Below are 27,916 nucleotides of genomic sequence, written 5' to 3'. Positions count from 1 at the left end.
ACAAGCAAGCGACCAATCATATCAATTTTAAAATAAACTAATTTTTATATCAATATATATTTTATCTAAAAAAAATTATTGGATATTGATCAATGCACGCATTGCGTGTTTATTTATTTATTTAATCATTAGTAGTTTACCTATACAAAAATCATGTCATGGAAAATGCCATTGAAAGAGAAACATTGAATTTATTTTTCTATTCCAAAGATGAGTATGGAATCAGGCAGACAACGGTTGACTTCAAGATTTATATAGAAAGTCCTTTGTGCAAAAAATTACATACATAATCAAAATTCACATTAATATATTCACCATATTTCTATTTAATGAACTGGAACCTGAGAGGAAACAAGAAAACCCTCCAAGCATGAAAGTTTTCATTTCCAGAAGGCCAAAGTTAGAGTGAAATATTCTAGCTTAATGGAGAACACGAAGATCATGAATCGACTCGATTACGCCATTTGTTTGCTCTTGGTGATCGGTTTGTCTTACGTTTTCTTCTCCCATGTCAACAACTACCAGTATCTGTTGATGCTGGAGAAGCCGCAGACCTTCGCCGCGGATTCGAAGAACGTAAGTTAATTTCATTTAATTTCTCTCTACGGTTTGCGATTTTTAAGAATCAAGAATATTCTCGAGTTCGAGTCTTGTGAATGTAGTGTACGAAATAATTCGGATTCGAACGTGACCACAAATATTTTAATGTGCGCCTGAGGAATCGGAATGTTCAGACAATTTTTTTATTTTTTTTTTATGAAATTCTTCTTATTTGCAACATTTTTTCTGCAATTTTTAGTATGATTTCATATTCAAAGTTTCACCTCATCTTACTTTACTCTTTTTTAAAGAAATTGTGTTTTCTATGAGTTGATTTTACGACGTGAGAGAGATCTACTCGGTCTATATTTAAAATTAAAAGTAATATTTTTAAAATTAAAAACCAACACTTTTTCATTGATCTAAATCGGGTAGAAAATTCGCCTCACAAAAAATTGGCTCATTAGATCGTGTAATAAGAGTGACATGATGGTGAAAAAAAAAATCGGGGTGGGTTTTGTATGTTTTTACAATATATATGTTGCCTAAAAGTTTAAAAATCGAATTTTGTATTTAAAAAAAGTTACTTTTTTGCAGCCTATTTATTATATATATGTATGTGCGTGTGTATATATATATATATTGTCTCAAATGTAATTTAACTTGTCATAAATATATATTTTTTACCGATGTATTAATTAATAAATAAATTGCAGGGCAAGACATCAGTCTATAGATCAGACGAGCTAGAAAACACGTTATCATCGACTTCAACAACAGAAAAGACTTTGATCATCACAGTTATAAACAAAGCATACGTCGAAGGAGACAAGTCGATGCTCGACTTGTTTCTCGACGGATTTTGGATGGGCGAAAACACGAGGAACTTAACCGATCATCTGTTGATCGTGGCGATGGATCAAACCTCGTACGAAAGGTGCCGATTCCTCAGGCTCCATTGCTACAAGCTCGAGACCGAGGGCGTCGATTTCGTCGGAGAAAAGCTTTACATGTCTCAGGATTTTATCAAGATGATGTGGAGAAGAACATCTTTTCTTATGGATGTGCTCAAACGGGGTTACAACTTCATTTTCACGGTAAGTTTATTTTTTCCGTTTTCGGCACAAAATAATTTAAATTATATTATATTTATACTAGCTAGTCAAATATATGGTGTACCGACCTAGCCAGCTAATTTGATTTGGATGCACGAAGCATATATATAATTAGTTAATGGTTAAATAATCTTGATAATTATTGAATATATATAATCAAAGGTTTAATGAATATCATTCAAAATATAGTGTAGATATATTAAACGTTGCTATATATAATAATCAGTTTGAATAGAATATTAGAAAATGGAGATGTTGAAAGGAGGGTGCATCGTGCATGTGAATCGATCGAACATGACTTGCCTAGTTGATTTAGACGCTCATTTTCAAATCCAAAACCAAATTGGTCACGTAATATATTAAATTGAATTAACATTATAAATTATTTTACATTATCGGGCTAAAAAAACTTCAGTTTAATATCGAGTATTTGAGTCGAGTTTTTAGACCAAATGTTGTTAAAATTTCTTTTCATATCCATATTTTAAAATTGTAATTTTGATAACGTATAAATGTATTTTTGCGATTTTGGATAATAATGTTTTCACATTTTAGTCTCTCTTTCCTAATCTAAAATAAAACGTAGGGAAAATGACATATATCAACCCTGTGAAATCTCGGGTTTGCTGATAACTCCTTATGAAAGTTTTTTGAGCTAGTAGCCCCCTGTGATTCTAGATCTGCAGCATACATATCCCTTATGGCTAAAAAAATGACGAAAATGCCCTTTGACTTTTATGAACTCTTTAATTTATCACCTTTTATTGAAGATTTAAATGAAAACACCAATGCATTAACTTATATTTTCAATTAAGTTTATTTATACAATCACTTTAATTAATTTAAATATTAAATTGTATTTAAAAAATAATTAAACTTATTACATAATTTAATGTAATAATAAAATTTACTATTAAAAAATATTTCGTGTATAACAAATATTAATAAAAAAATAATTATATATAATTTTCATAGTTGTTTAACTAAAATTTGATTATTTTATTCAATTAAATATAAAATTATAAAACAAAATTAATTTAATTATTTATTTAAGTAGGGGTATTTTCGTCATTTTTTAGCTGGAAAGGGTGTGTATGCTACAAATCTAGTATCACATGGGGTTATTAGCTTAAAAAATTTTCATAGGGGGTTATCAGCAAATCCGAGATTTCACAAGGGTGATATATGCAATTTTCCCTAAAACATATCGATGGTTCAAAAAAAAATAAAGGAAAAATTGCATATATCACCCTTGTGAAATTCCGTGTTAGCTAATAACCCCCGGTGAAAATTTTTTAAGCTAATAACCTCCTGTGATTCTAGATTTGTAGCATACACACCCTTTTCAGCTAAAAAATGACGAAAATACCCCTACATAAAATAAATGATAAATTAAATAGTTCATAAAAATCAAGGGCATTTTCGTCATTTTTTAGCCAGAAGGGGTGTGTATGCTACAAATCTAGAATCACAGGGGGTTATTAGCACGGGATTTCACAAGGGTGATATATGCAATTTACCCAAAAATAAAACATATTGAGACCGTATTGAAAAATCTTAAACTAAAGACCAAAATATAAACATGTGGGTTGAATTAAATTATATTGAGATCCATTATAATCACAGTCCATAGGTATAAAATATTAAATTAAAGCACCAAATAATATATATGGGCTATTTAGATAGGGGCTATACTGGGCTCATCAAATATAAATTGAAGATTTGAAGCCCAAGATATATATATATATATATAGATTTGATATGCTGCCCATCTCCCGTGTCCACCTCCATGTCCACCTATGAGGTGGCAATCATCCAATGGATGAGATGAATCACATACAAATGGTTCATCTAATGGATGATTGCTACCTCATAGGTGAGCATGGGAGGTGGGCAGCATAGCAAAACTATATATATATATATATATATATATATATATATATATATATATATATATATATATATATAGAGATAGATAGATATATATGAGCTATTTAGATAGGGGCTAGACTGAGATGGAGCCCAGCAGAGCCTCAGGACAAAAACTCGAACCAAGCTTGAGTCTTAATATATACTAAATGATCTGAATCTGATATTGTTCGGTTCAACTCATTTACATCTCTATTGTGACACTAACATGATATCGATGTATAATAATACTACATCAGTACTCCAATAAAAAAAATTAAATTCCAAAATTTTGCAGCCTATTTTATTTATTATCTCATCTCAATGTAATAAAAACAATATTTAAATTACATTTGGATACCTAAAAAGGATGCATAAATTTGTCATTTATGGACGCGTAATATTGCAATTTCGTAAATTTCATTTCAGAAGAAAAGGTCAACTAGATTATTAGATATATGAAGTGCTACATGTTAGACCAAAATAAATATAACACAGGCACAGATTTACTTATTATTTCATAAAACAAACTATTTTTATAATAATAAAAAAAAAGTCATCGAGTTGTGGATATTTCATGTCATGAGTTTTCAAGTGTGTCGGTTTTACTAATCATTTTTATAAATAAAACAATATGAATGTAAATTCAAATTAAAACGGACAAATTATTTTAAAATTTCCAAACCCAAACATTTTTTTTCTCTTAACTCCCTACACTCAAATTTCTTTGTTTCAACTCCCCAGTGGTCACCAAATTTGTCTTAAAAAGTGTTTAGTATTCAATCATTTGTACGTGTCATTGTTTTACCTATCGAACCAGTTCAGGCAAAGCAGAACTATCAGTTACGCAAGGTTTCCAGCCGATATACTCTGGATTAGGGTCCAACATGCTTCCGTAAGATGAATTAAATTCAAATACCTCTTTGACCATAATGTCGTCAGGTCATACCTGCCGAGTTTTACGAAGTGCTCCTCACACTCTAACCACGCAGTCGCAACAGATGGTTTCTGCACAAGCTCCTTCAACGACACTCAGCACAGCCTTAATTCATTTTCTATCTTAAGACGTATGATATATAAATTTAATTATAGAATATGAGCATGAAAGATCGAGAGGCTTCAGAGAAAATTATTCAGATATAATATTATTACATAAATCAACTCCTTTGAAGAGGAGAAGACAATTGGTTTAGCTACTCATAGTAGCTTTGTTCTTGAAATACATAAAAAAAAAAAACTTATTACAATCTTAGAAAGAGAAATATTACAATTTATTTGTAAGAAAACTGAAGGGAATGATCGATGTCTTCAGCTTCCTTGAACGCTTGTATTTATAGCTGAGGTTCCACTCGTTTCACCGAGAAACTTCAGGGAATCTTACAGCTGTTTTATCTTGTCCTTCTATGTCATTATTAATGACATCTTTAGCTAGTGAATGAGTCACCCATTATCCACCTTGTCCTTTTATGCCATTATTGATGGCATCGTTTGTTGGTGGAAGAGTCACATGTCATCCTTTTTCTTTTGACTTTATCCTCCTCACATGCATTTTTTATTGTTGTCGGGGCATCTTCTGCTTTTGCAGTGGTCCCCTGAAAAAACGCATCTTTGGTGGTCCATGTCCATGTTGAAAAACGGTGTTAAGATCAATTAGAATTGATACCCGGTGCAGCGGAAGTTTAAAATTTTATTTTATTATATGGAACGATTCCATATATGGGTATCAAAACTTTTACAATTAAATTTGTTCAAGTAAAAATAAAACACAGTTAAATTTTTACTTCGTTAAGCAAAGGCTTGATCGTGGACTCCAACAGAATTTAATCTGCTCTTTTTGTAAATTCCGGGAACCGATGACAGTCACGATCTAACTTCGGAATTAGGTTCACGAATGAAAAACAGAAACCCTCTGATTGACTGCACTAGAAATCAATCAGAAGTTTTACGTAGAGAATAAACAGATTTGATCTGTTAATTCGAATTGTAATTTTTCACAAAAATCACAGTCCGAATTTTCTCAAAAGGGACAGAGGAATTTTCGAAAAAAACCTCTTGAATAGTATAGAGTGAATTTTGAAAATTGCAGTATTCAATGTGTCTAATTTTCGAACCCAACACCTCTATTTATAGATAATTTCTAGTTATAATTGTATCAGGACTCTAACTCCTTAAAGCCCACAATCCATAACTTAAGCCCAACAAGCCAAGCCCGTTGTTCTAGAAATTAATATAAAATTCATCGTGACTCCGATTGATAAACTGATTTTACCAATGTGCACAGAAATCATTTCTGCATCTTTTAAAGTCAAGATAATTTTTCTGAATCCGAATTCAGTGATTTCCAAAAATGTCCATCCCTATGTCATTTTAGGAAATCCCACTCCCTTTAGTTAAGAAGTCCAACTTCTCTTTCATTAAATTTAACTATCTCTACGGGGTTTTAGTAATCCATTACTTGTGTAACCCTCAATGGTTCAGGAATACAGCTAGCCGTGGGCTCACAACTCCTTGTGACTCGGAACAACAATTTCCGACTTGCCCAACGAATCATGGTAAGAGTGCCTAGCAACATCGCCCCATGATTCCCTAGGTATTACTGATAGTGCCTACAAGAACCAGTAGATTTTGGTTAGCGTACAGTACGGTCACTTCAACCAAATATCCCGATCGAATCAACAACCATTGGTGCATCGAGAGTCGTTCGAGATTCGACAACTATGCATAACATCTTGGAGATCTATTAGTGACATCGCATGTGTTACTAGGAACACCAAGTAACCTAAAACACATCATGTACTCTGGCCAGAGATTCGTCACACTAATATCTCCTCAGATCGCATAGGATATCCACACTCGCGAGTATGTGGTGAATCCTTGACAACAAAGCATCGACTCCTATATGTGTCGTAACTGTACCCAATCCTGACACCTGATGACCCCAATAGAGTCGGTAAATGAGTCAAAGTACAGTACTAGCATATAGAGTCTCAATGATGTTTCAAGTAATAAGGACTAATGGTGTACAACCAAAACCGCGGACTTTATCCACTCGATAAGTGGTAACCACTTGGAAAGTGCGAATAGGGTAGTTCGATCATTCATCATATGAATATCCATTTGCATGCTTTGAACATCTCTATGTTCCATATCAATGAAACGTGGTACTCGGCATCGCAAATGCTAGTCTCAATCTCGAGCGATCCTTATCCTTATTTGCGGACGGCTCAATTGACTAGGAACTGTTTAGAATATACAGTGACTATAAGATGTGTTTCATGATAGCAATCCCCATGTACTACCACATCTTACATACACTATAGTATATTCAAGGTCTTTATCAAAACAACAATAGTATATCATAATATAACATTATGAAGAAAGATAAAGTCAATGCCATTATAAAAGTATAAATTATATTAAACAAAAGATTGTTCTACATAGAGTCATAAAAGCCCTTAGCCACAAGTTGGCTAACCGGGCACCCACTCTTTCAATCTCCCACTTGCCCTAAAGCCAACTAGTCATACTACGTAATCTCATTGCTTCGCGATGTTTGTCAAACAATGGTCCTGACAAGGGCTTAGTAAGCGGATCAGCGATATTGTCTGTAGAGGCCACTCTCTCGACACTGATGTCTCCTCTTTCCACGATCTCCCGGATGATGTGGTATTTCCTCAGTACGTGTTTGGACTTCTGATGAGACCTTGACTCCTTTGCCTGAGCAACGGCACCCGTGTTGTCACAGTACACCGAGACTGGACCAACAGCTTCAGGAATTACACCCAACTCTTGGATGAATTTCCTTATCCAAACCGTCTCTTTAGCAGCAGCTGATGCTGCAATGTATTCTGCCTCAGTGGTGGAATTCGCTGTGGTGTCCTGCTTGGAACTCTTCCAAGAGACAGCACCGCCATTGAGCACGAATACAAATCCAGAGGTTGATTTCGAGTCATCCATGTCACATTGGAAGCTAGAGTCGGTATAGCCTTCCAACTTCAATTCTCTCCCTCCATAAACCATGAATAAATTCTTAGTCCTTCGCAAGTACTTAAGAATATCCTTCACGGCTTTCCAATGCATTTGACCGGGATTGGCTTGGTATCTGCTCGTGACGCTCAGAGCATAGGCCACATCCGGTCTGGTAGATATCATCCCATACATGATACTACCTATGGCTGACGCATATGGCACGTGTGTCATCTTCTCTATCTCTTCGTCAGTCTTGGGACACATAGATTTGGATAGAGAAACTCCATGACACATAGGTAGATGTCCTCTTTTGGACTCATCCATAGAAAACCTTTTCAATATGGTGTCGATGTAGGTTGATTGAGTGAGTCCTATCATTCTTTTAGATCTATCTCTATAGATCTGAATTCCTAGAATATAGGATGCCTCACCTAAATCCTTCATCGAGAATCTACCTGATAATCATATCTTTGTTGACTGCAACATCCCTACATCATTCCCCATGAGTAGGATGTCATCAACATAAATTACTAAGAATGTTACCGCATTCTTAACTACTTTCTTGTACACGCATGGTTCCTCCGGGTTCTTGATAAAACCAAAATCCTTTATCGTTTCATCAAATTTCTGGTTCTAACTTCTTGATGCTTGTTTGAGACCATAGATTGATCTCTGAAGCTTGCATACCTTATGCTCGCTTCCCATGGATGTGTATCCCTCAGGCTGCATCATATAGATCTCTTCCTTAATATTTCCATTAAGAAATGCAGTCTTTACATCCATTTGACATATCTCATAGTCATACCATGCTGCTATGGCAATAAGGATTCTTATGGACTTGAACATTGTGACTGGTGAAAAGGTTTCATCATAGTCAATTCCTTGTCTTTGAGTATAACCTTTTGCCACCAATCGTGCCTTGTAGGTCAATACCTTTCCATCAGGCCCAAGCTTTCTCTTGTAGATCCATTTACACCCAATTGGAACAATTCCATCGGGAGGATCTACTAAAGACCAAACTTGGTTAGAATGCATCGAGTCTATTTCCGATTGCATAGCTTCAAGCCATAAATTCGAATCCGCATCAGAAATTGCTTCCTTGAAGTTTCTTGGATCACATCCAATGTCGGGTTCACTTTGATCCCCTTCAAGAAGAAGACCATATCTAATAGGAGGCCTAGAAGTCCTCTCGGATCTCCTAGTAATAGGCGTGTCTTGTGATGATTCTTGAGGTGTAGGATCGTTATTTTATATCTCGGGTTCTTCTCGAATTTTTTCGAGTTCCATCATCTTGCCTTTCTTATCCAATAAGAACTCCTTCTCCAAGAAAGTGGCATTCATTGAAACAAACACTTTTGTTTCAGCAGGATGATAGAAATAATATCCGATTGAATTCTTCGGATACCCTAAAAAATAACATAAGGTGGATCGACTATCCAACTTATCTCCCACTGTCTGCTTCATGTAAGCAGGACATCCCCAAATCCTCAAGTACGAATACTTAGGAGCTTTTCCATTCCATAACTCGTATGATGTTTTATCTACTGCTTTAGTGTGGACGTTGTTTAACAACAATACCGCCGTTTCAAGCGCGTAGCCCCAAAACAAAGGTGGGAGTTCAGTGAAGCTCATCATGGATCGAACCATGTCCAACAAAGTTCGATTGCGACGCTCCGAAACACCATTTAGCTGAGGTGTCATCGGAGGAGTCCACTGAGAGAGAATCTCATTCTCTTTTAGATAGTCCAAAAACTCGGTACTTAAGTATTCTCCACCTCGATCCGATCGAAGTGCCTTAATACTTTTACCTAGTTTGTTTTCTACTTCAGCCTTGAATTCTTTGAACATTTCAAATGCTTCAGACTTATATTTCATTAAATATAAATACACATACCTAGAATGATCATCGGTAAAGGTAATGAAGTAGGTGTTGCCACATTTAGTACCAATCCTAAATGGACCGCAAACATCTGTATGGATCAAATCCAACAGATTTTGATTACGCTCAGATTTTCCTTTGAAAGGAGATTTAGTCATTTTTCCCTTTAGGCAGGACTCACAAGTAGGTAGAGAGTTAATATCAGACATATCAAACATGCCCTCTCCCACTAGCTTGTTCATCCTCCTTGAGGAAATATGACCTAGCCTAGCATGCCAAAGGTTTGCCGGGTTTTGACTATCGTTTTTCCTTTTAATTGTTGTTACCGGTTTATCAACATAATTAATTGGAACGTCTTTTAATTTTAAGCTATATAGATCGTTTTCAAGTTGTCCATTTCCAATAAAACATTCATTCTTGTAAATATTGCAAATCTCATTCACAAAATTGCAAGAAAAACCATCTCTATCAAGCATAGAAATAGATATAATGTTTTTGACCAATCCGAAACATATAAAACATCTCTAAAAAATAACTTAAGATTGTTCTGCAAAACTAAATAAATGTCTCCTATAGCTTTGGCTTCGACTCTAGAACCATTCCCGAGCCTTAGCTAGGTCTCACCCATCCTTAGCTTACGACTTCTTGTCATCACTTGCAAATCATTGCAAATGTGAGATCCACATCCGGTATCCAATACCCAAGAAGAAGTATTAAGCGAAACATTTATTTCAATGTAAAACATACCCTTTGCAGTTCGCAACTGTTCGAGGTATTCCTTGCAGTTACGTTTCCAATGACCGGGTTTCTTGCAGTAATGGCAAACATTTTCATCTTTTATCCCAATTGAAGCCTTGGCCTTTCCCTTCTTATTTGGTACAATCTTCTTGAGCGGGGCAGAACGTTTCTTACCCTTTCCACTTGGTCCTTTCTTAAAGTTAGAAGAGGAGCCAATCAAGAGTACCGGTTTATCCTTCTTTAGTGTGGCTTCATATGTGACAAGCATATTGACCATCTCTTCAAGGGTGGCCTCTATCTTGTTCATATTGAAGTTCATCACAAAACCGTCAAACGATGAAGGAAGTGATAGAAGCAACAAGTCCACGCTAAGTTCATGCTCCAAAGTCAAGTCGAGTGTTACCAACTTTTCAATGAGCCCAATCATGTGCACCCCATGCTCACGGACCGAAGTCCCATCACGCATGCGACTCGTCATGAGCTCTCTGACGGTGGCATACCTCTCCGACCTTGACTAAGCTCCAAAGAGTTCCTTGAGGTTCTTGTGAATGTCAGCAGCATTCACGGCATCCTCGAATCTCCTTTGAAGCTCATCAGACATCGAAGCCTGCATGTAGCATTTGGCCTTGATATCATGGTCCCACCATAAATCAAGTTTGGCCAACTCTTCCGGACTTGTATTAGCCGGGGCTTCCTTCGGAGGCGGCTTCTCTAACACGTAGAAAGCTTTTTCCGAAGTAAGAATAATTTTCAACTTACGGAACCATTCCGTATAGTTTGCGCCAGTCAATTTGTTTTGTTCGAGAATTGAAAACAGTGGATTGCGAGAAGTCATTGTAATAGTATACTGAAAAGGAAACAGACAATAATCAATGATTGTTTAATTAATTTACTAAGACATAAAATATGGCGAATTTTAATTTTAAGAATTACACTCCCACTATTTTAACGATTTCACTACCCTCTAGTGAAAACAGAAAACTGTTTTCCTTAGTGAGAACATGGAGTCCAATTGACAAATCATGATCCCGAATAATATCAGCCAACCATAATTTTCAAAAGGTAGAGCCCAATTACTTCCAAAGTAACCCCCATGTTTTTACCTCATGTCCAATAAGGGCCCAATAATATGACGCCGTTTATTGTGACATGTCAAGATAACCCATCAATATTAAGTTGTGATGGACGGTCGCCATGTGGATCCCTAATAATATGAGCCAATCCCATTGGAGTTCCACCCAACTTACAACATGTGTCGATCCAATGTACAGCTTTCCGACGAACGGCCCCCCTAATAATATGAGCCGGACCGTATCCGCGGGTAGCATCTCATACATTGATCGTTGATGGAAGGTAGGAATATTTAAACAATATTTAAATTCCCTTTTTATTAATCTTGATATCAATTTTAAATCATATTTAAAATGAGGGATTTTTAATTTTGAAAATTTGTCTCATCATGCATTATGTATGCTTGCGGGATTCATACAATTTAGTCTAAACATGCATACATCAATAATATCATATATTATTTAAGGATGATTGATCTCATTAACTAATCGACCCGTGGTTGCCAATCACGAGTCTAAGTCCAATCCTAGGTGATATGCAAGTATGCAATGCAATCCTATTACATTGTGCTTCCAATTTACATTTCTTCGGTCTTCATTGTCTGCTGGGCCCACCATTTCTTCAAATCTTTGTCTCCCACTAAGTCTAATAAATTTACAATAAATTTCGATGACAAATATGGGATACATTTTTAGGGGTGGGAACGGGCCATAAACCAGACCCACTTTTATTACATATGACAATCATATTGGGCTATAAACCAAGCCCATTAATAAACACCAACAACAATAAGACAAATGTAAATCACCTAACATAGACCTAAAACATTGGTCATGACAATCGATCATCCTTTATCCATTAATTAATTCAATAATTAAATAATTGGATAAACATGCAAATGCATCATAATTTAAAAGATAAAATCATATTTTATCTTATCCATCCATAAGATCATATCTTATCATCAATTGTACCAAAATAATTAATTTTATAAAATTTAATTTAACGGATAAAATTTATAAATTTTTCAAAAATTCAAATTTATCCAAAAATCAATTTTAAAATTTCCGAACTCGAACAATTCGATCCGATGCCTTGTGAACCAATCAAAAACAATTTTCGATCGGATCAAAAACTAGAATTTCAAAAAATTAAAATTTTAATTAAAAATTAAAAATAATTTTTTTCGGGCTGCCCGGGACAATCCCGTGCAGCCCGCGCCCCAAAAAGGGGCCCAGGCTGGGCAGCGACGCTATGATTTTTTGACGCTATGATTTACGCTATGATTTTTATGATGAAATAAAAATTATTAAAAACATTATTATAATGGTTTAAATAATCATTTTATTTATTATTAATCATGATAAGTTTGTTAAGCAAAATTTATATATAGCTTATGATTATATTACATTTACCCTGAAATATCACCTCCTATACGAAAGACAACTCTATCATTGTCTTGATTTTAATAGATTTAGATGTAAATTAAATCAACTAATTAATATAGTGAATTAAATCAACTAATTAATATAATGATCTCAGTCACACGTTTATTTAATTTGTATTTGTATGATCTTATTTAAAATTAAGTTGTTAAAATATTTGGAATTATAATATATTCACTATGAGCAGTTTCGAGAATGCTTCTAACATATATGTCAATAAGAGCAGTTTATAATAGCGGTTTATAAAAACCGGTAATAAAAGTATGCAATAGGTACAGTTTCGAAACCAATCCTAAAAGATAGAGCAATAAAAACGGTTTACAGCATCGGTTTTATGAAACCGCTGTTAAAACTATTAAATATGAGCACTTTCAGTAGTGCTCCTAACAATTATGTCAATAAGAACAGTTTTTAGCAGCGTTTTGTATAAACCGGTACTAAAATGTGATCAATAGGAGTGGTTAATAAACCACTCTTAAAAGATAAGACAATAGAAACGGTTTAATTAAAACCGATTCTATTGGTGACTTTTCAAGAGCGATGTTAAAACTGCTCCTAAAAAATCGCTCTTAGAAACAACTTTTTTTGTAGTGAACATCTTGAATATTCCCCATTTTTTTATCACATACTACGATATCATTTGGTGAATCTATTCCTTCTTTAAAATTTGTCTTAATCATTATTTGGATTGCTTCAATATGAATGCAAGACATCGTCCTTGCTACCTCACTTTTCAGCTTTTGCAATTCCTTTCTTATTTCTTTAAAAGGAATTAATTGCATCTCTATTTGATTACTTGTTAACTCCATAGGGATTGCCATTTTCCTTCTGGATACTTTGTAAATCAAATGATGTCTTCTTTGTCTAAGTCCTAGGTTGCCTAAGACTCTTTCTACTTGTCCTGCCGAAAATCCTTGGTACTTCTTTAACGTTGGATTTTCTCTCATAATCATTTGGACCATATTATGAGATATCGTGGTTTGACTAAAAAAACTCAGCCAAACTCTCATTTGTTTCATGTCGAAACACTTCTTCTTTATTCTGATTCTGATTCTGATTCTGATTCTGATTCATCATCAGATTCTTCTTGGCTAAATAATATCTCTTCTTCGTATATGCTTTCATCTGAGGGGATATCCTCAAATTGATATACTTGGACTAGATCTTGAAAGAATACCGCATCATCCATATCCGGCGTTGCTTCAAAGATTTTAACTACTTTTTTCTCGTTTTCTGGAAAGTTTATAGATATATGGCATCTAGCTCCACATGTCTAGTAGTTGCAATCCTTGAAACTTTCACTTGCTATTGTATGAGTTCTTCTGAAAGTTCTTCTAGATGGTGTTCTTCCCCTGCTTTGTGATGAGTTTGTTGCTGCGGATGTTCTTGTAGGTCCACTTCTTTTTTCCGATCTATAAGATCGAGCCTTTTATTTGGACCAAAATGTTCTTGATTTTCAAGAACTTCTTATTCTTTTATTATTGAGATTATTTCTGAATTTCTTCCTTTTAAATCCCTGTTATCTATTTCCAATGATTGTTGGAAGATCATTTTCTCTACAACATAAAGGTGTACGTTTATCTATAACCCTTATTTTCTTGTAGTTCTTCTGTAATGCTGTAATATGGCACCATTCTGCTAATTTTCCTTTAAAAAAAGAGGCACGTCTTGCCAATGTGTCTGGATTACCTGGAACGTAATATTTTATCAACATTTCTCTCCACGGATTTGGCATTTTTGCGAAAAATAGCTGAATAGCTATGTTTTCTTCGACTCCCGAACTCAATCTGTATTTGGTGAATAACATAATGTATTCATCAACTAAACAGATATCATGCAACTCAAGACTATACAGAGCTTGAGTATATCTTCTCTTTTTCTCTGTATCTTGATTATTGAAACAGTCCACTCCTATAAATTGTGCTTTAAACAGGGTATTCATTCTTCCTCCAATCTCGCTTAGGGATTCTCATGCTAAGACTGATTCTTTAGTTTCTGGCATAGTCATTTCCCAAGCTATCTTAACAAATTCCATTAGACTCATTTCCAGAAGTTTGATAAATCTTTCTTTATTGAGATCTAAAGTTTATGCTGCTATTCTCATAGCTGATGTCCAATCATCTATGAGATCTTCTCTGTTTTTGAAGTCCAGAACATTAAGGTTTAACATAACCCCATAAGGATGTATCGAGTCTAAAACAGTTTTTCCATAAGGACTTTCATGTAGTGGTATCTTACTCCTTCTTGATCTGGTTCCTGCTGGATGTGAATTTTCTCCAACATGGAACTCACTATGTGATTCTTCTATTTTAACCACATATCTTGGGGGATTCCCTATGGGTTGTTCTCCCTCAGGGGAATTCATTTTTAGATCTAGTACTTTGAAATTTGCAAAAGAATCCGCAAGATCTTGTAGATCCTCGGGATTTAATCCTACTAAAGTAGTCATCAGATAGTGTTTTTCTCTGATACTGCTTTTATAAGATTAATCATCATTTCATCATCAGTTAAAGGTTTTTGAACCATTTTGGTTTTACCTTTCTGATGTAACAAAGGTTCGGTACCAAACGAGAGTGGTAACCTTCCTCCTGTATTTCCATTTCTAGAACCAGAAGTGTGTTCTAGATTTATGATTTTAGTTTGAAGATCCTTTAGAGTTCCAATAATTTCTTCTTATTTCTTAAGGATTTCTTCAATCTTCCGAGGTATTTCATACAGCTGATTGCTGTAATATTGTGCCGTCTTTTGAATTTCTCTAAGATCTTCGGAGAGCTTAGAAGAGTATAGGGTAATTTCTAAAATTGGGAGTTAGAAATCATATTTCTTAATCCCTTCAGATTTTTCAAAACCCAAATCCTGTTGTAGATAATCTATTTTAACTAGATTAACTTGTTTATTGAATTTCCTCTTGTTCGATTATTCGTTTGAATTCATGTTTTGTTAAAAATCTTCACCAAAACAAAGAATATATGATTTAACGAATAATATTATGTCTGAATAATTAACCTAAAGCTCTGATACCATTTTCACGGATAATTCAAAGTAACATAATTGAGTACAACATTGCATAAATGAAGTACATAAATGCATAAATTGGGTAAAAGAATTAAACATTTGATTTGACCATGTTTGGTGGTCCTAGGGAGTTTTAAGAAAGAATTTTTATTGTAGGAATTTATAAAAAAGTTAAATTTGAGTTTAGAGATTTATTCACAATTCACTCAATTAAAACACTAGAAATAATTCAAATCCTCAATATTTTAATATATAGAATCATAATTATAATTTTTTATTACTAAAATGCCCCTAAAACAACCCCCTTTCTCTCTCCTTTGGACAGGACACGGATGTGCTATGGCTAAGAGACCCATTCCCGTACCTGAATCCGGACCATGTCCCGGACCTCCAAATCAGCACCGACAGGTTCAACGGGAACCAATTCTCCATACGAAACCAAATCAACACAGGCTTCTACATGATCCGATCCAACAACCGAACCATCGCCCTCTTCGAATTTTGGTACTCTCAGAAAGACAACTCCACCGAATTGAAGGAGCAGGACGTCCTGCAGAACCTGATTCTTGCAGGAATCTCCATGAAATTAGGGCTAAAACTCCGGTTCCTCGACACCGTCTACTTCAGCGGATTCTGCCAGAACAGCCGCGACGTCGCGGCGGTCTCCACCGTCCACGCCAACTGCTGCCGCCACATCGCTGCCAAGCTGGCGGATCTTACGGCGGTCGTTCATGATTGGAGAAGGTACAAGGGATATTCATTTTCTGGTAATGAAACATCGACGTTTACCTGGTCGAACCACGTGGCTTGTAAAGCGTCGTGGAGGCGATAACCTAGCTAGATTATTATTTTATTTATGAGTTATTTGAACCAAACACCCATGTAAAATATTGAAAATGCACATTTCTCCCCTGTGAACTTTTAATAGGCATCTTAAACCCTGACCTTTTAAAAAATTAGCACACTCGCCCTTCAAATAAGTGATTGTTGCACACGCGCCCCTCATGCGACTGGGCAAAGATTTTGATATTTTTTTTTGCACCAAATACCCCCGTGAAATATTAAAAATGCATATTTGACCACTGTGAAAATAATTTTTAAATCTATTCAACCCATAATACACAATTTTTATTAAAATCTAATTATAAAATATTTAGCAAACATTTTTTGTTTTATTAATTTTATTTTAAATTTTAAATTTATTATGATTATATAATTGTTTTCTAAAAAATATTATTATTTTATCTTGTTATAATTATTTTATTAAACTTTCTTCTTGTTTTCAACTTCTCCATTAAAAATGCATTCATAAACGAGATTTAAATACCTAAAAGTACCTAAATATTAAATCAAAATGATAAGTGCATGATAAGAACCAAATATTTTTAATTTTATTTGTTTTTATTTTTTATTTTAAATTTATAATTTTAAATTAATTTATTTCTAAAAAAATTATTACTTTATCTCGTTATCATTATGTTATCAAATCACTTCGTGTTTTCAACTTCTTCATTAAACATGATTCATAAATAAGAATTTAAATATCTAAAAATACCAAAATATTAAACCAAATGATAAGTTCATGAATGTTACTTTTTCAATTTAGAATTATATAAGCATGTTATTTTTTTATTATTTATTACAAATTGTGCAATGCATATTCTCGAAATATTTAAATTTTGGTTCAATAATATATAATCCTAAATCGAAAAAGCAATATGTTTGAACTTATCAGTTTAGTTCAATATTTTGGTACTTGAAATTATTTAAATACTTGTTTATGAATGCAAGTTTAATGGAAAATTTGGAAATACGAAGTGAGTTTAATAAAATAATGATAACAGGATAAAGTAATAATATTTTTTAGAAAATAATTAATTAATGATAATTTATTTAAAATAAAAAATAAAAATTAATAAAACAAAAAATGTTTGCTAAATATTTATAATTGAATTTTATTAAAAATTGTGTATTATGGGTTGAATAGATTTAAAAATTATTTTCACAGGGGTCAAATATGCATTTTTAATATTTGATAGGGGTATTTGATGCAAAAAAAAATCAAAATCTTTTCTCAGTCGCATGAGGGGCGTGTGCGCAACAATCACTCATCTGAAGGGACGAGTGTGCTAATTTTTTAAAAGGTCAGGTTTGAAGATGCCTATTAAAATTTCATATGGGAGAAATGTGCATTTTCAATATTTCACAGGGATGGTTGATGCAAATAACTCTTTTATTTATTTATTTGCCAGAAATTTGGATTTTTTGTTTTTTATATAATTACCTGTAATTATGAGAACAAAAATGTAATCGAATCATCAGGAACCGGTAATTTATAGTTTAAATTTAGATTTTATATACTACTTAAAATCTATTTATTCTAATAATATTTTGTCTCGATTTCCCATAATAATATTTTTGTGCAACAACCGAAAATTAAATATTGCTATGATAAATTTGAAGATGGACCACTAGCCACTTGATTGGCCAATTTCCTATAGTAATAAAGAATTGCTCCTGGAAGATTTAATTAGAGGCGTCAAACACTCGCAGTTTTTTTTTTTACATAACGATATGATATTATTAATGTAAATCAAGAGTGATTACATCATAAATTAAAGTAGGAGACGAGATAGTCTATCCTACGTGATCAGACATAGAAGCACTGGTCCTAACTAGTGTATGAACCGCCTGATTATTCGCAAAAACGAAATTACAATTTGATAGCTCCAAAGCTAATCTTTGCAGTAATCTATAGCCAATCCGAAACTAAAAAAATCCATATTTGAGTCAATGAGAGCAACAATCACCATTTGAGCATCAGATTCAACAGTTATATTGCAAGCGTCCAAACTCTTTAATTAGCCAACCGAGGGCTTCTCTAATGCCCAATACATCCGTCATTGAAGGGTGATGATTTCGTGCTATACTTCCATGCATTGGAGAGATTAATAGTCATCGCACGTCTCTTAAAATGCAACCGAAACCTGCACGAAAAGGACTAGAAAAAAAATACCCGCATCGATGTTACATTCCACGGATCCAATTAGTCTATCCCGATGAATAGTTAAGATTCCTTCCTTAATTGGAAATAGCTCAGCCAGATGGGGTGCATATCTATGTTGCAGTATTTCACTCGCAAGCATGCAAGCATGCTATGTCAAAATTTAATATAGAAAACAAAATTCAACTCGATCCCACAGGAAATTATTCAAATGATATTATATTAAATATTTAAAACTCTTGTCAAAAAAAAATATTTGAAACTAATGTCATCTTAATTCTATCAAAGATGAGTGATTTTCAATTAATTACATTTGAAATAAATAAAATTAACTAATAATGAATTCGCGAGATGAATTATCAAGAAGAAATAAATTCTAAAAGTTCGATTTCACTTGACTATTCCCCAAAATTTTATCCTTAATGATTTCTAAATTATAAATTCTACTAGTTTATTATCCAAGAATCGCATTATTTTCTAGAGACCACTTCGTCGTTTAAATTAAAGATAAAAACTCAGGTGAAACGTCTCACGAGCTAATTTTGTAAGAAAAATTTCTGACTCGACTCAACACATGAAAAGTATTATTTTTTAGAGTATGTGTTATGTAAGATGGTTTCACGGATCTATATTCGTGAAACGGGTCGATTCGACTCATAGCTACAAAGAAAAGTAATATTTTTGACATTAAATGTAATATTTTTTTCATTGGTAAGATAGGCTGAAGATCCGTCTCATAAATTTTATGAATGAAAAACTCAAATGTTCTTTTTAGAAGAAATCTCAAACACTACCTTAATGAATCATGAGTTTACAGTTTACTTAATAGCTTTTTTTGAAACGTTTGATCATGTTAGTGTGACAAGTAATCTTAATTAAATTCGTAGAGTTTACTGATGTTTTTTGCCATATAATTTTCCTAACTAGTTTGATCCGTGAAATTTGAAAAACTCCACATCAATTCTGGGTCCATAAATATTAAACCATTGGATTTTTAAACATGCGCGCCCAACAACAACAACGAACCCAAACAAAAAAAAATTTAATAAAAACAAACAAAAAAACATAAAAGCTTAACATGTACTTGTATATGTTTACTGATTTTGAAAAAGGTGAAGTCCCTTCATAAATTAGTATATGATGTTTTATGCCAAAAAAGTTAAAAGATATAGTTAGCGGTAATAGTGTAAATTCAATTTTTAAAATCGCATGACAATACAAGTTAAGTGTCGCGTATTGATTGATTTCATCGTTGGAGAAATTATTACTTATCTCTAACAATATATATACATATATATAATTTAAACAAGCTACAAATGCACATATATAACTTTTATAATGCATTGCATGAACATTAATTAAGTAGTTATAGTTCATCAATATGATTTTACACCTCATTAATTAGAGTATAATACGACTTTCAAGTAATTTAAATATAAAATATTTGCAATCTATATATCACATTATATGCATATAAAGAAAATAAAGTTAAAAAATTATTTAAGTTTGAAATGTGCTCATATTATATACTTCAACGACATAATTTTATAGTTCTTTTTGCCATATTTGCATATTAAATTTACAATCAATAAGTCAACATTTAATCGGAATAATAGTTACCAACCATATATCCAAATTTGGAATGAAGATATTACAAAATAGAAGCATAAAAAAATAAAAATTAGAAGTTTGAAATGAAGTAAAAATTATGAGAACCATGAACACCTTTATTCGAAGCATATCTGTCACAAAACACAATTAGGATAAAGAAAAGCATTGGTCGGCATAATCAGTTGAGGAAAAATGGTCAAACCTTAACGAAACGATGAATCACTAAAATTGTTAAAATGTTATATATGAGCACTTTCACTCATATAAAATCCAGGAAGTGTTTCCTAAAAACTCCTACAAATACTCTCTTAATCCTGAAAAATACTTCCAGGTAGGTTTACCATGATTCAACTTTAAAACTCGTTTTCTTCTTAACGGGAGCAAGCTGAATTTAAAAATGAAAGTGAAAAAGTCAAAACATGTAAGCGCTCTTCCATTATACGGCTTTTTGGCGTCCTTGTCTTGCTGGAGGCAGGAGTGAGAAGCCAGCGAAATAAAATCATTTTTTAAATATTTTTTTAGAAAAAGCTTTTATAAAAATTGTTTTGTACGCATTATTACAAAAATTATTTTAAAAATGTGTTTTTTAGAAGCTAGAATTTTTAGCTATTGGGCTTTGACTTGTAACTATATTTAAAAATGTCTTGAAAATTGTGTAAATATTTTTTAATGAATTAAATATTTTTTTTGAAAGGTTAATGAATTAAATATAGTTAAAATAAAAAGTGTGTAAATAATTTGATTTTCAATAAATTTTTTTAATTTGAATGAAAAAAAACCTATGTAAAACTGCAATTTTCGTCTTTTATGTTTGTCAGTTTGGTATTTTGGTCTTATATGTTTTCATATTTCAGTTTTAGTCCTGCATTTTTTATTTTTGACAATTTCAGTCCTTTTTATTCGAAATTTCTTACGTTGCACTATACACGTCAGCTCCACGTCAGCACTGCATTGGTGCCACATCAGCGACACATCATAAAAAGGACTAAAATTGCCAAAAAAAATAAAGATAACGGACTAAAACTGAAATCTGAAAAATGTAGAGGACCAAAATCGCAAAATGACAAACATACAGGACTAAAAAAGCAATTTTCTCGAATAATAATAATAATAATAATAATAATAATTTTATGCTGGAATTGGGAATTAACCGTGGGTGGTTGTCTAATTTACGTAAATTTAAGGGTGCTGTGGGATGGTGAATTAGGGTGCTAGAGCAAATCCGACTGTGCCAGCAGCTTTTTTTCTGCTCTGCACGCAGAAGATTTCCGGCCACTGTGGCCTGTGTTCTCCGTCGAATCTCGTTCCATTGCGAGGTGAGTAATTCGAATCCGATTATGCTTCGTATTGGTCATACTGATTTGGGTTTTATGGGGCGATTTTCTCTTTGAATCTTTAAGGGTATTTGTTCCGACATTTTTAATTGATTGCATCACTTGTTTTCTGTTTGGTTCAGGTTTTCAATTTTATCGAATTTCTGTGATTTTTGGAAGGGATTTTATTGCAAAAAGGGTTTTTTTTTTTTATATATATATTCTGTTGCCATGTCTGTGACGGCGGGGGTCAGCGATACTGTAATTGCAATTAGGGACAAACTTAGGGGGAAAATTGGGCAGACTAAGGTGAAACGATACTGGCCTGGAAAAGCTCCAGAGTGGGCAGATGACAATGATGAAGAGGGGGATATTCGAACGGGAAAAGCTGCTGCCCTCGAGAGGGCTTTTCCGAGTCATGAGGGTGCAGCTATCGTGCGAAAGGATGATCCTAGGTTGCGACGTTTGGCTGAGAGTAGGTTCGATAATCGTGACGAAGTGAGGGAAGATCATAGGCGGATAAGGCAGGCAGAGATCGTTTCGACGGTAGAGGAGGAGAACAGGAGGCAAGAACGGTTGGATATGGAGGATGAGGATGAGGATGCGTTGGAGGAGAGGAGGAGGAGGATTAGGGAGAAGCTGTTGTTGAGGCAACAAGAGGAAGCAGCCCTCTTGCCTGAGGAGGAGGAGGAAGAAGTGGAGGAAGAGGAGGAGGAGGAGGAGTCTGAATACGAGACGGATTCGGAAGAGGAGATGATGGGTATTGCTATGGTAAAACCTGTATTTGTCCCAAAATCTGAAAGGGATACAATTGCAGAGCGTGAGAGGCTCGAGGCTGAAGAACGGGCACTAGAGGAAGCAGTGAAGAAGAGGATAGAGGAGAGGAAAAGGGAAACAAAGGAGATCGTGATAGAAAAAATTAGGGAGGATCAGGAGATTCAGAGGAATATGGATTCAGAGGCCAATATTGCTGATGTGGATACTGATGATGATGTGAATGAGGCAGAAGAATATGAGGCTTGGAAAGCTAGGGAGATTGCGAGAATAAAGAGGGATAGGGACATTAGAGAGGCAATGTTGAAGGAGAAGGAGGAGATTGAAAAGGTGAGAAACATGACAGAGGAGGAGAGGAGAGAGTGGGAGCGGAAGAATCCAAAACCTTCTGGAGCGCCAAAACAAAAATGGAGGTTCATGCAAAAATACTACCACAAAGGAGCATTCTTTCAAGCGGACCCTGACGATGTTGGTGGAACCAGTGGCAGCAGCGATATTTATACCCGTGATTTCTCTGCTCCGACTGGAGAGGACAAGATGAACAAGACCATATTGCCTAAAGTCATGCAGGTTAAGCACTTTGGTCGCAGTGGAAGGACGAAATGGACTCATCTTGTAAACGAGGACACTACTGATTGGAATAATCCGTAAGTACTTATTCTTGCATAGCATCCCATTTGGTTTTGAATGTTCTCAAACTATTTGTTAGGTAATTCATAATAGTGATATTTTAACAGCATTCAGGATTAGCTGTCATGGGTAGTTGTAGTCATAATTGAGTTCCTTATAATTCATGAAAATACTCTAGAACGTAGATTTTTTTGGTGATCCAGTAACTTTAGTTGACATATCAAGTTGGTATAAACTAAGGTCTAACAGTCTAGCGTTGCTAATGCATACAAGGCATTAATTTTTTTAGTAATTACGTATATGGCTTAAAATAAGAATTGTGACTTCTTAATTTGAGTGCCTATTCTTAGGGATGGAATCGGGTCGGGACCCGTCCCGTAACCCCCTTACCCGATTCCCGTCCCGATAGGAATTGAGATTTTTTTTTTCTCTCGATCCCGCACCCAAAAAATTTTGGGACCCGAATGTTCGGGATCCCGAACACATTCGGGATCCCGTCGAGTCGGGAGAGGGTAATCCCGAATAATATTTTTTTAAAAAAAATCTATGAAAATATTTTTTTAAAAAAAATTATGAAAAAAATCAAACAATTTTTTAATAAATTACAAATAAATTAAAATTTCTTTATATATAACCATTAAAAAACTAAAACATTTTTTTAGTACATTACAAATAAACTTAAACAACTACTTAATTAATAAAAAATATATAATTATTCATAATAATAAAAAACAAAATAAAAATTTATAACTCAATTTAATATTAAAAAAGATAAATATAAAAAAATTATATGGTATATAATTATAAAAACATTAATATTAAAACATAAAATTTTTTAAAAAAATTATTTTTTTAATTAAAAAATATTATTAAAAAAATATTATTTTTATATTCGGGTCGGGTCGGGTCGGGTCGGGAAGAGTAGCCTATCCCGATCCCGACCACTCGGGTCGGGAAAATTTCGGGACGGGATCGGGTTGGGAATCGGGACGGGTCGGGATTTATATAAAATTTGCCACCCCTACCTATTCTTACCTATTCTTACCTTACTGTCAAAGATTCAGTCCGATGTGTGGAAAACTTGTGTGATTCGTTGTTTACCATCTGACTCCTTTTGTGGATTAGTTCTGTTATACGGTTAGAACAGGATTAGTCTTCTAGTGACAAGATGCCTTTTCAAATTGGGTACAAATAAACTTGAGCACTACCAATCATAAATGTTTATGTGCTACATAAGGCTCTGTTTGTGCTTTGTGAAATCGAGTTGCAGTTTATAAGCTTAATATCAAGGTTTGATTGTTGAAGATCTTTCGGACGTACCAAAAATCTTTCAGAACATGGAAAGTTGTTGAATTTGTGTCATTACAAATAGGATTTGCCAACTAGTAAAAAGCTTTGTTATTTTTGAAATTCAAATTAATAAGAAGCTATAGTATGGGTTTGTGTGTGTATGTATTATTTTTCCCTCTTATATTTTGTAGTATAGAAGGTATGTCTTCTGCTTCTCTCATTAACTTATGGTTACCCCAAACTAAAATTTCAACAATTTACATAAATGATTCTTGATTGTTGCCATTTCATTTTCTATGCTGTGGGAAATGGCTTGTAAGCAGATGTATTGATCACACTAACATGCAATATGTTGTGGAACCGAAAATGTTTGTTTGCTTTGTGTACTTTCGGAAGCAAAAACATAGCATCCTTAGTAATATTGTGTGGTTGAAGGATTTGATGTAGTTAAATGTACCTGGTAGTTAAAAAAATTATTATGTGAGTGGTGAAGTTAAATTACTATAGACTTTTCTCTGCACGTTATTTTCACAAATGTTGAGATCTTGCATTTTTGAAGGAAAAAACTTGTTTTGATGATTATTGTTTCTTGTAAAAAAAAATATCATAAAAAACTCAGGTGGACCTACAATGATGCTCTTCGGACCAAGTATAATAAAAAAATGGCTGGAATGAATCCACCGATAGCAAAACCTAAAGGAAGCAAGAAACTGAAGGATTGGGAGACACGCTGAGCTCTCTGAGTTTCGGGCATTTCCAGCGAAAGAAACCAGTGGTCTCTTTGGTTTTTAGACTCCTTTGCAAGTAGCTTCATTTCATAGATCTTAGTTCCTCTACAATTTGAATTATTTATACTTGGTCTTTGACCCTCTTGGAGAGGGTTGTGTGTTAGCTTATGAAATCTCCTGGAAATTTTGCAGCAGATCTTGTCTGTCCTCTTTGAGCCATTTAACATTATGTCATATGCTGTTCAAAAAAAAAAAAAGCATTATGTCATATGTACTTGTTCTATAATATTTCATCATGGATTTATGTTTTGGCCCGATTTTTTTTTTTATTTTTTCACGTGGTGTCGATGACACAAATGCTTTGAGCCAATGATGACTATTGGATCTGTGTGGGGGTAAAACCGGTAACTTCGAACCTACCCATGGGTAGGTGTGGAAGTATTTGATTGGTCCAATAATGTGGACCCCACATGATTGCCCCATGGGTAGATGTGGAAGTATTTGATTGGTCCAATCATGTGGGCCTCACATAAATCATGTGGGGTTCACATAATTTAGACCAATCACAGCACTCCACACCACTCATGGGGTAATATCCCATGGCCCATGGGTAGGTTCGAAATTTTCGGTAAAACCTATGGTAACATCTCATCGACCGATTTGAATGATACTTGAATTTTGTTAGGAGAAAACTCCTATGAAACGTTTTATCTGTGAGACAAAGTCAACTATACCCATATTTATAATAATAAGTAATATTTTTAGCATAAAATGTAATATTTTTTAATGGATAACTCATATAAGAGACTTATCTAAAAAAATGACTTTTGAGACTGTCTCATAAGAGTTTTTGTTTTTTGTGTTGGACATTTATTGAGGTTTGTAAACGAAGATTTGTAAAGAGGTGGTTGTTTTGCCTTTTGGTTACTTTCTCAAGCAAGCTTTCGTGAAGAATTAGGGAAAGATATAAAAGAAACAAAAACTTTTATGAAACGATGTTAAAAGTCATTTTTTTGAGACGGATATTTTATTTTGGTTCAAAAATTAATTCCAAACTACAAGTGGATGATCTGAAAATTACCAAGCAAACAAAGTAGATTTATAGTTCCACTAGAATCTATAAGAGCATCAACAAACATTCTCTCTCCATTATTTCCCATTGTGGGGGGAAATTAATAATGGAGAGAGAAAGGGGACGTTCAATGTTATGAACGTCCCTCTCTCAATTTTTTTATTTTTTATATTAGTGTGTGGGTCCCACAGGTTGTTCCCATTTTTTTTTTTTTTTAATTGTATTATTTTTTGAAATATGTAGATGGTTTTTTAATGTATTCCTTTTGTATTTTTATTATATATTTAATTGCAATTTAATTTTGTACTAAAAACATTGCAATTTAATTTTTATATTTGAATTAAATAATATATTAAAATAATAATATTATTAATTTTAAATTAATAAAATTAAAACCAAAAAACTAATATTATAATTTTAAGTAATAATTATAAATGTAAATATATTATAAAATGTAAAGAAAATGATTTTATATAATATAAAATAATTTTATATTATTAAGTTGAATGTGGGACCCATAAATAATGAGTGTTAATGTTAATAGGATTGTGGGTGAAAAAAATGATGTGTTATTAACAGTGGGACCCATGACTTTTGATGATGTGGAGAGTGTTATTGTGTTAATAATTAGATAGCATCGCGGATGCCCTAATATATCATATTAGCTCTATCTCAATTATCCACGTTTATCTAAAATATATAATCTATTTTTTTATATTTATTTGTATTTTTTTATTTACTAATATATCATTGTTAACATATGCCACAAAATAAGTAAGTCCATTTATTTGAGATGGAACGAGTAATACATGATGAGTTTACAGTAACTATTTTGAATTGTGATGAATTTTTTTGATAAACTAAAAATATTCTTTTGATAATATAAATACAACCTACATTTAATTAAAAAAACAAAAAAATTTGTTGTGGTGAATTTGTAGTTTATTTATAATTATTATATCTCACTGATTATTTTCATTTTATTTTATATTTTTTAATTTTTAAATAACTATATCACCCTAAAGTAAAAAAATTATTATAAAATAGATTGAATAGATGATAACACGAGGATGCTATCTTAACAATAATATGTAACTAGCTACACACGCACATGTTGGGTGTGAAATATAATGTATAAAAAGTAAAAGATGATAGAAAAAGTGGAGAGAACATGGGCTTGAGATAAGAAGTTGAATTTAAAATGGGTCATGTAAATTACCATATTGTCATTCAATTATTTTAATAAATAAAATTGAAAAGTATTTTAGTCTACAAACATAAATTACCAAATCAGTTACTGTAAAGGGTTTAGCCTTTATTAAATGGTAAGATTATCAAATTTAATTTAGTGATGTGGGGTGATTGGAGTCTATATATTTTCATCGACTCCACTTGTACAAATTAATTATGAATCTTTGAATTCAATTATGGTATTACTTTTATTTAACATGAACTCAACTTATAAAATAATTTTAAAAAAATTTCTTAAATATATGCATCTCTATTTTTTTTATTAGAGATTGATTTGTCGATCTCTAATCCGCATTTTTTTTTGTGGTTATGTTCAACATCTATGTATCTATATATATTTTTATTAAAGTTCACAAAAACTTTTATGGGACAATTTAGATTCGACTTATAAAAATATTATTTCATTTTTATAGTTACACGAGTACCATTTTAAGTAATAAAATGTTAAAAATAATTAAGGGATTATTACTTAGCAAATCAAGTGTTAAATTGAGTTATGAACCAAGGAATTTAGCTTTGAACCATCCGAAGTGTAGTTAAGAACTGAATTAATCGGAAGCATG

The 27,916-nt window shown here is 33.2% G+C and overlaps 2 protein-coding genes across 2 annotated transcripts; both read left to right on the top strand.

Moving 5' to 3' along the window:
* The first annotated feature begins 202 nt into the window (after positions 1–202).
* On the top strand, positions 203–16,791 carry LOC140865347 (uncharacterized protein At1g28695-like). Its single transcript, XM_073269954.1, has 3 exons — positions 203–576; positions 1,257–1,637; positions 16,006–16,791. The coding sequence occupies exons 1-3, from the start codon at positions 424–426 to the stop codon at positions 16,510–16,512; spliced, it is 1,041 nt and encodes a 346-aa protein (XP_073126055.1). The 5' UTR covers positions 203–423; the 3' UTR covers positions 16,513–16,791.
* Positions 16,792–21,463: 4,672 nt separating this feature from the next.
* On the top strand, positions 21,464–25,328 carry LOC140863700 (uncharacterized). Its single transcript, XM_073267300.1, has 3 exons — positions 21,464–21,611; positions 21,752–23,029; positions 24,922–25,328. The coding sequence occupies exons 2-3, from the start codon at positions 21,840–21,842 to the stop codon at positions 25,034–25,036; spliced, it is 1,305 nt and encodes a 434-aa protein (XP_073123401.1). The 5' UTR covers positions 21,464–21,611; positions 21,752–21,839; the 3' UTR covers positions 25,037–25,328.
* Positions 25,329–27,916: the final 2,588 nt, after the last annotated feature.

The sequence above is a fragment of the Henckelia pumila genome, chromosome 4, assembly GCF_033568475.1.
Source record: "Henckelia pumila isolate YLH828 chromosome 4, ASM3356847v2, whole genome shotgun sequence".
Taxonomy (NCBI): Eukaryota; Viridiplantae; Streptophyta; class Magnoliopsida; order Lamiales; family Gesneriaceae; genus Henckelia; species Henckelia pumila.
The sequence above is the reverse complement of the archived record's forward strand: the minus strand, read 5'-3'. Positions and strand labels throughout refer to the sequence as shown.

Coding starts and splice junctions, on each gene's coding strand:
- LOC140863700 (XM_073267300.1), top strand. CDS start 21,840: ATGTCTGTGACGGCGGGGGTCAGCGATACTGTAATTGCAATTAGGGAC. Junction 23,030..24,921: donor ACTACTGATTGGAATAATCC/GTAAGTACTTAT, acceptor TAAAAAACTCAG/GTGGACCTACAATGATGCTC.
- LOC140865347 (XM_073269954.1), top strand. CDS start 424: ATGGAGAACACGAAGATCATGAATCGACTCGATTACGCCATTTGTTTG. Junction 577..1,256: donor TCGCCGCGGATTCGAAGAAC/GTAAGTTAATTT, acceptor AATAAATTGCAG/GGCAAGACATCAGTCTATAG. Junction 1,638..16,005: donor GTTACAACTTCATTTTCACG/GTAAGTTTATTT, acceptor TCCTTTGGACAG/GACACGGATGTGCTATGGCT.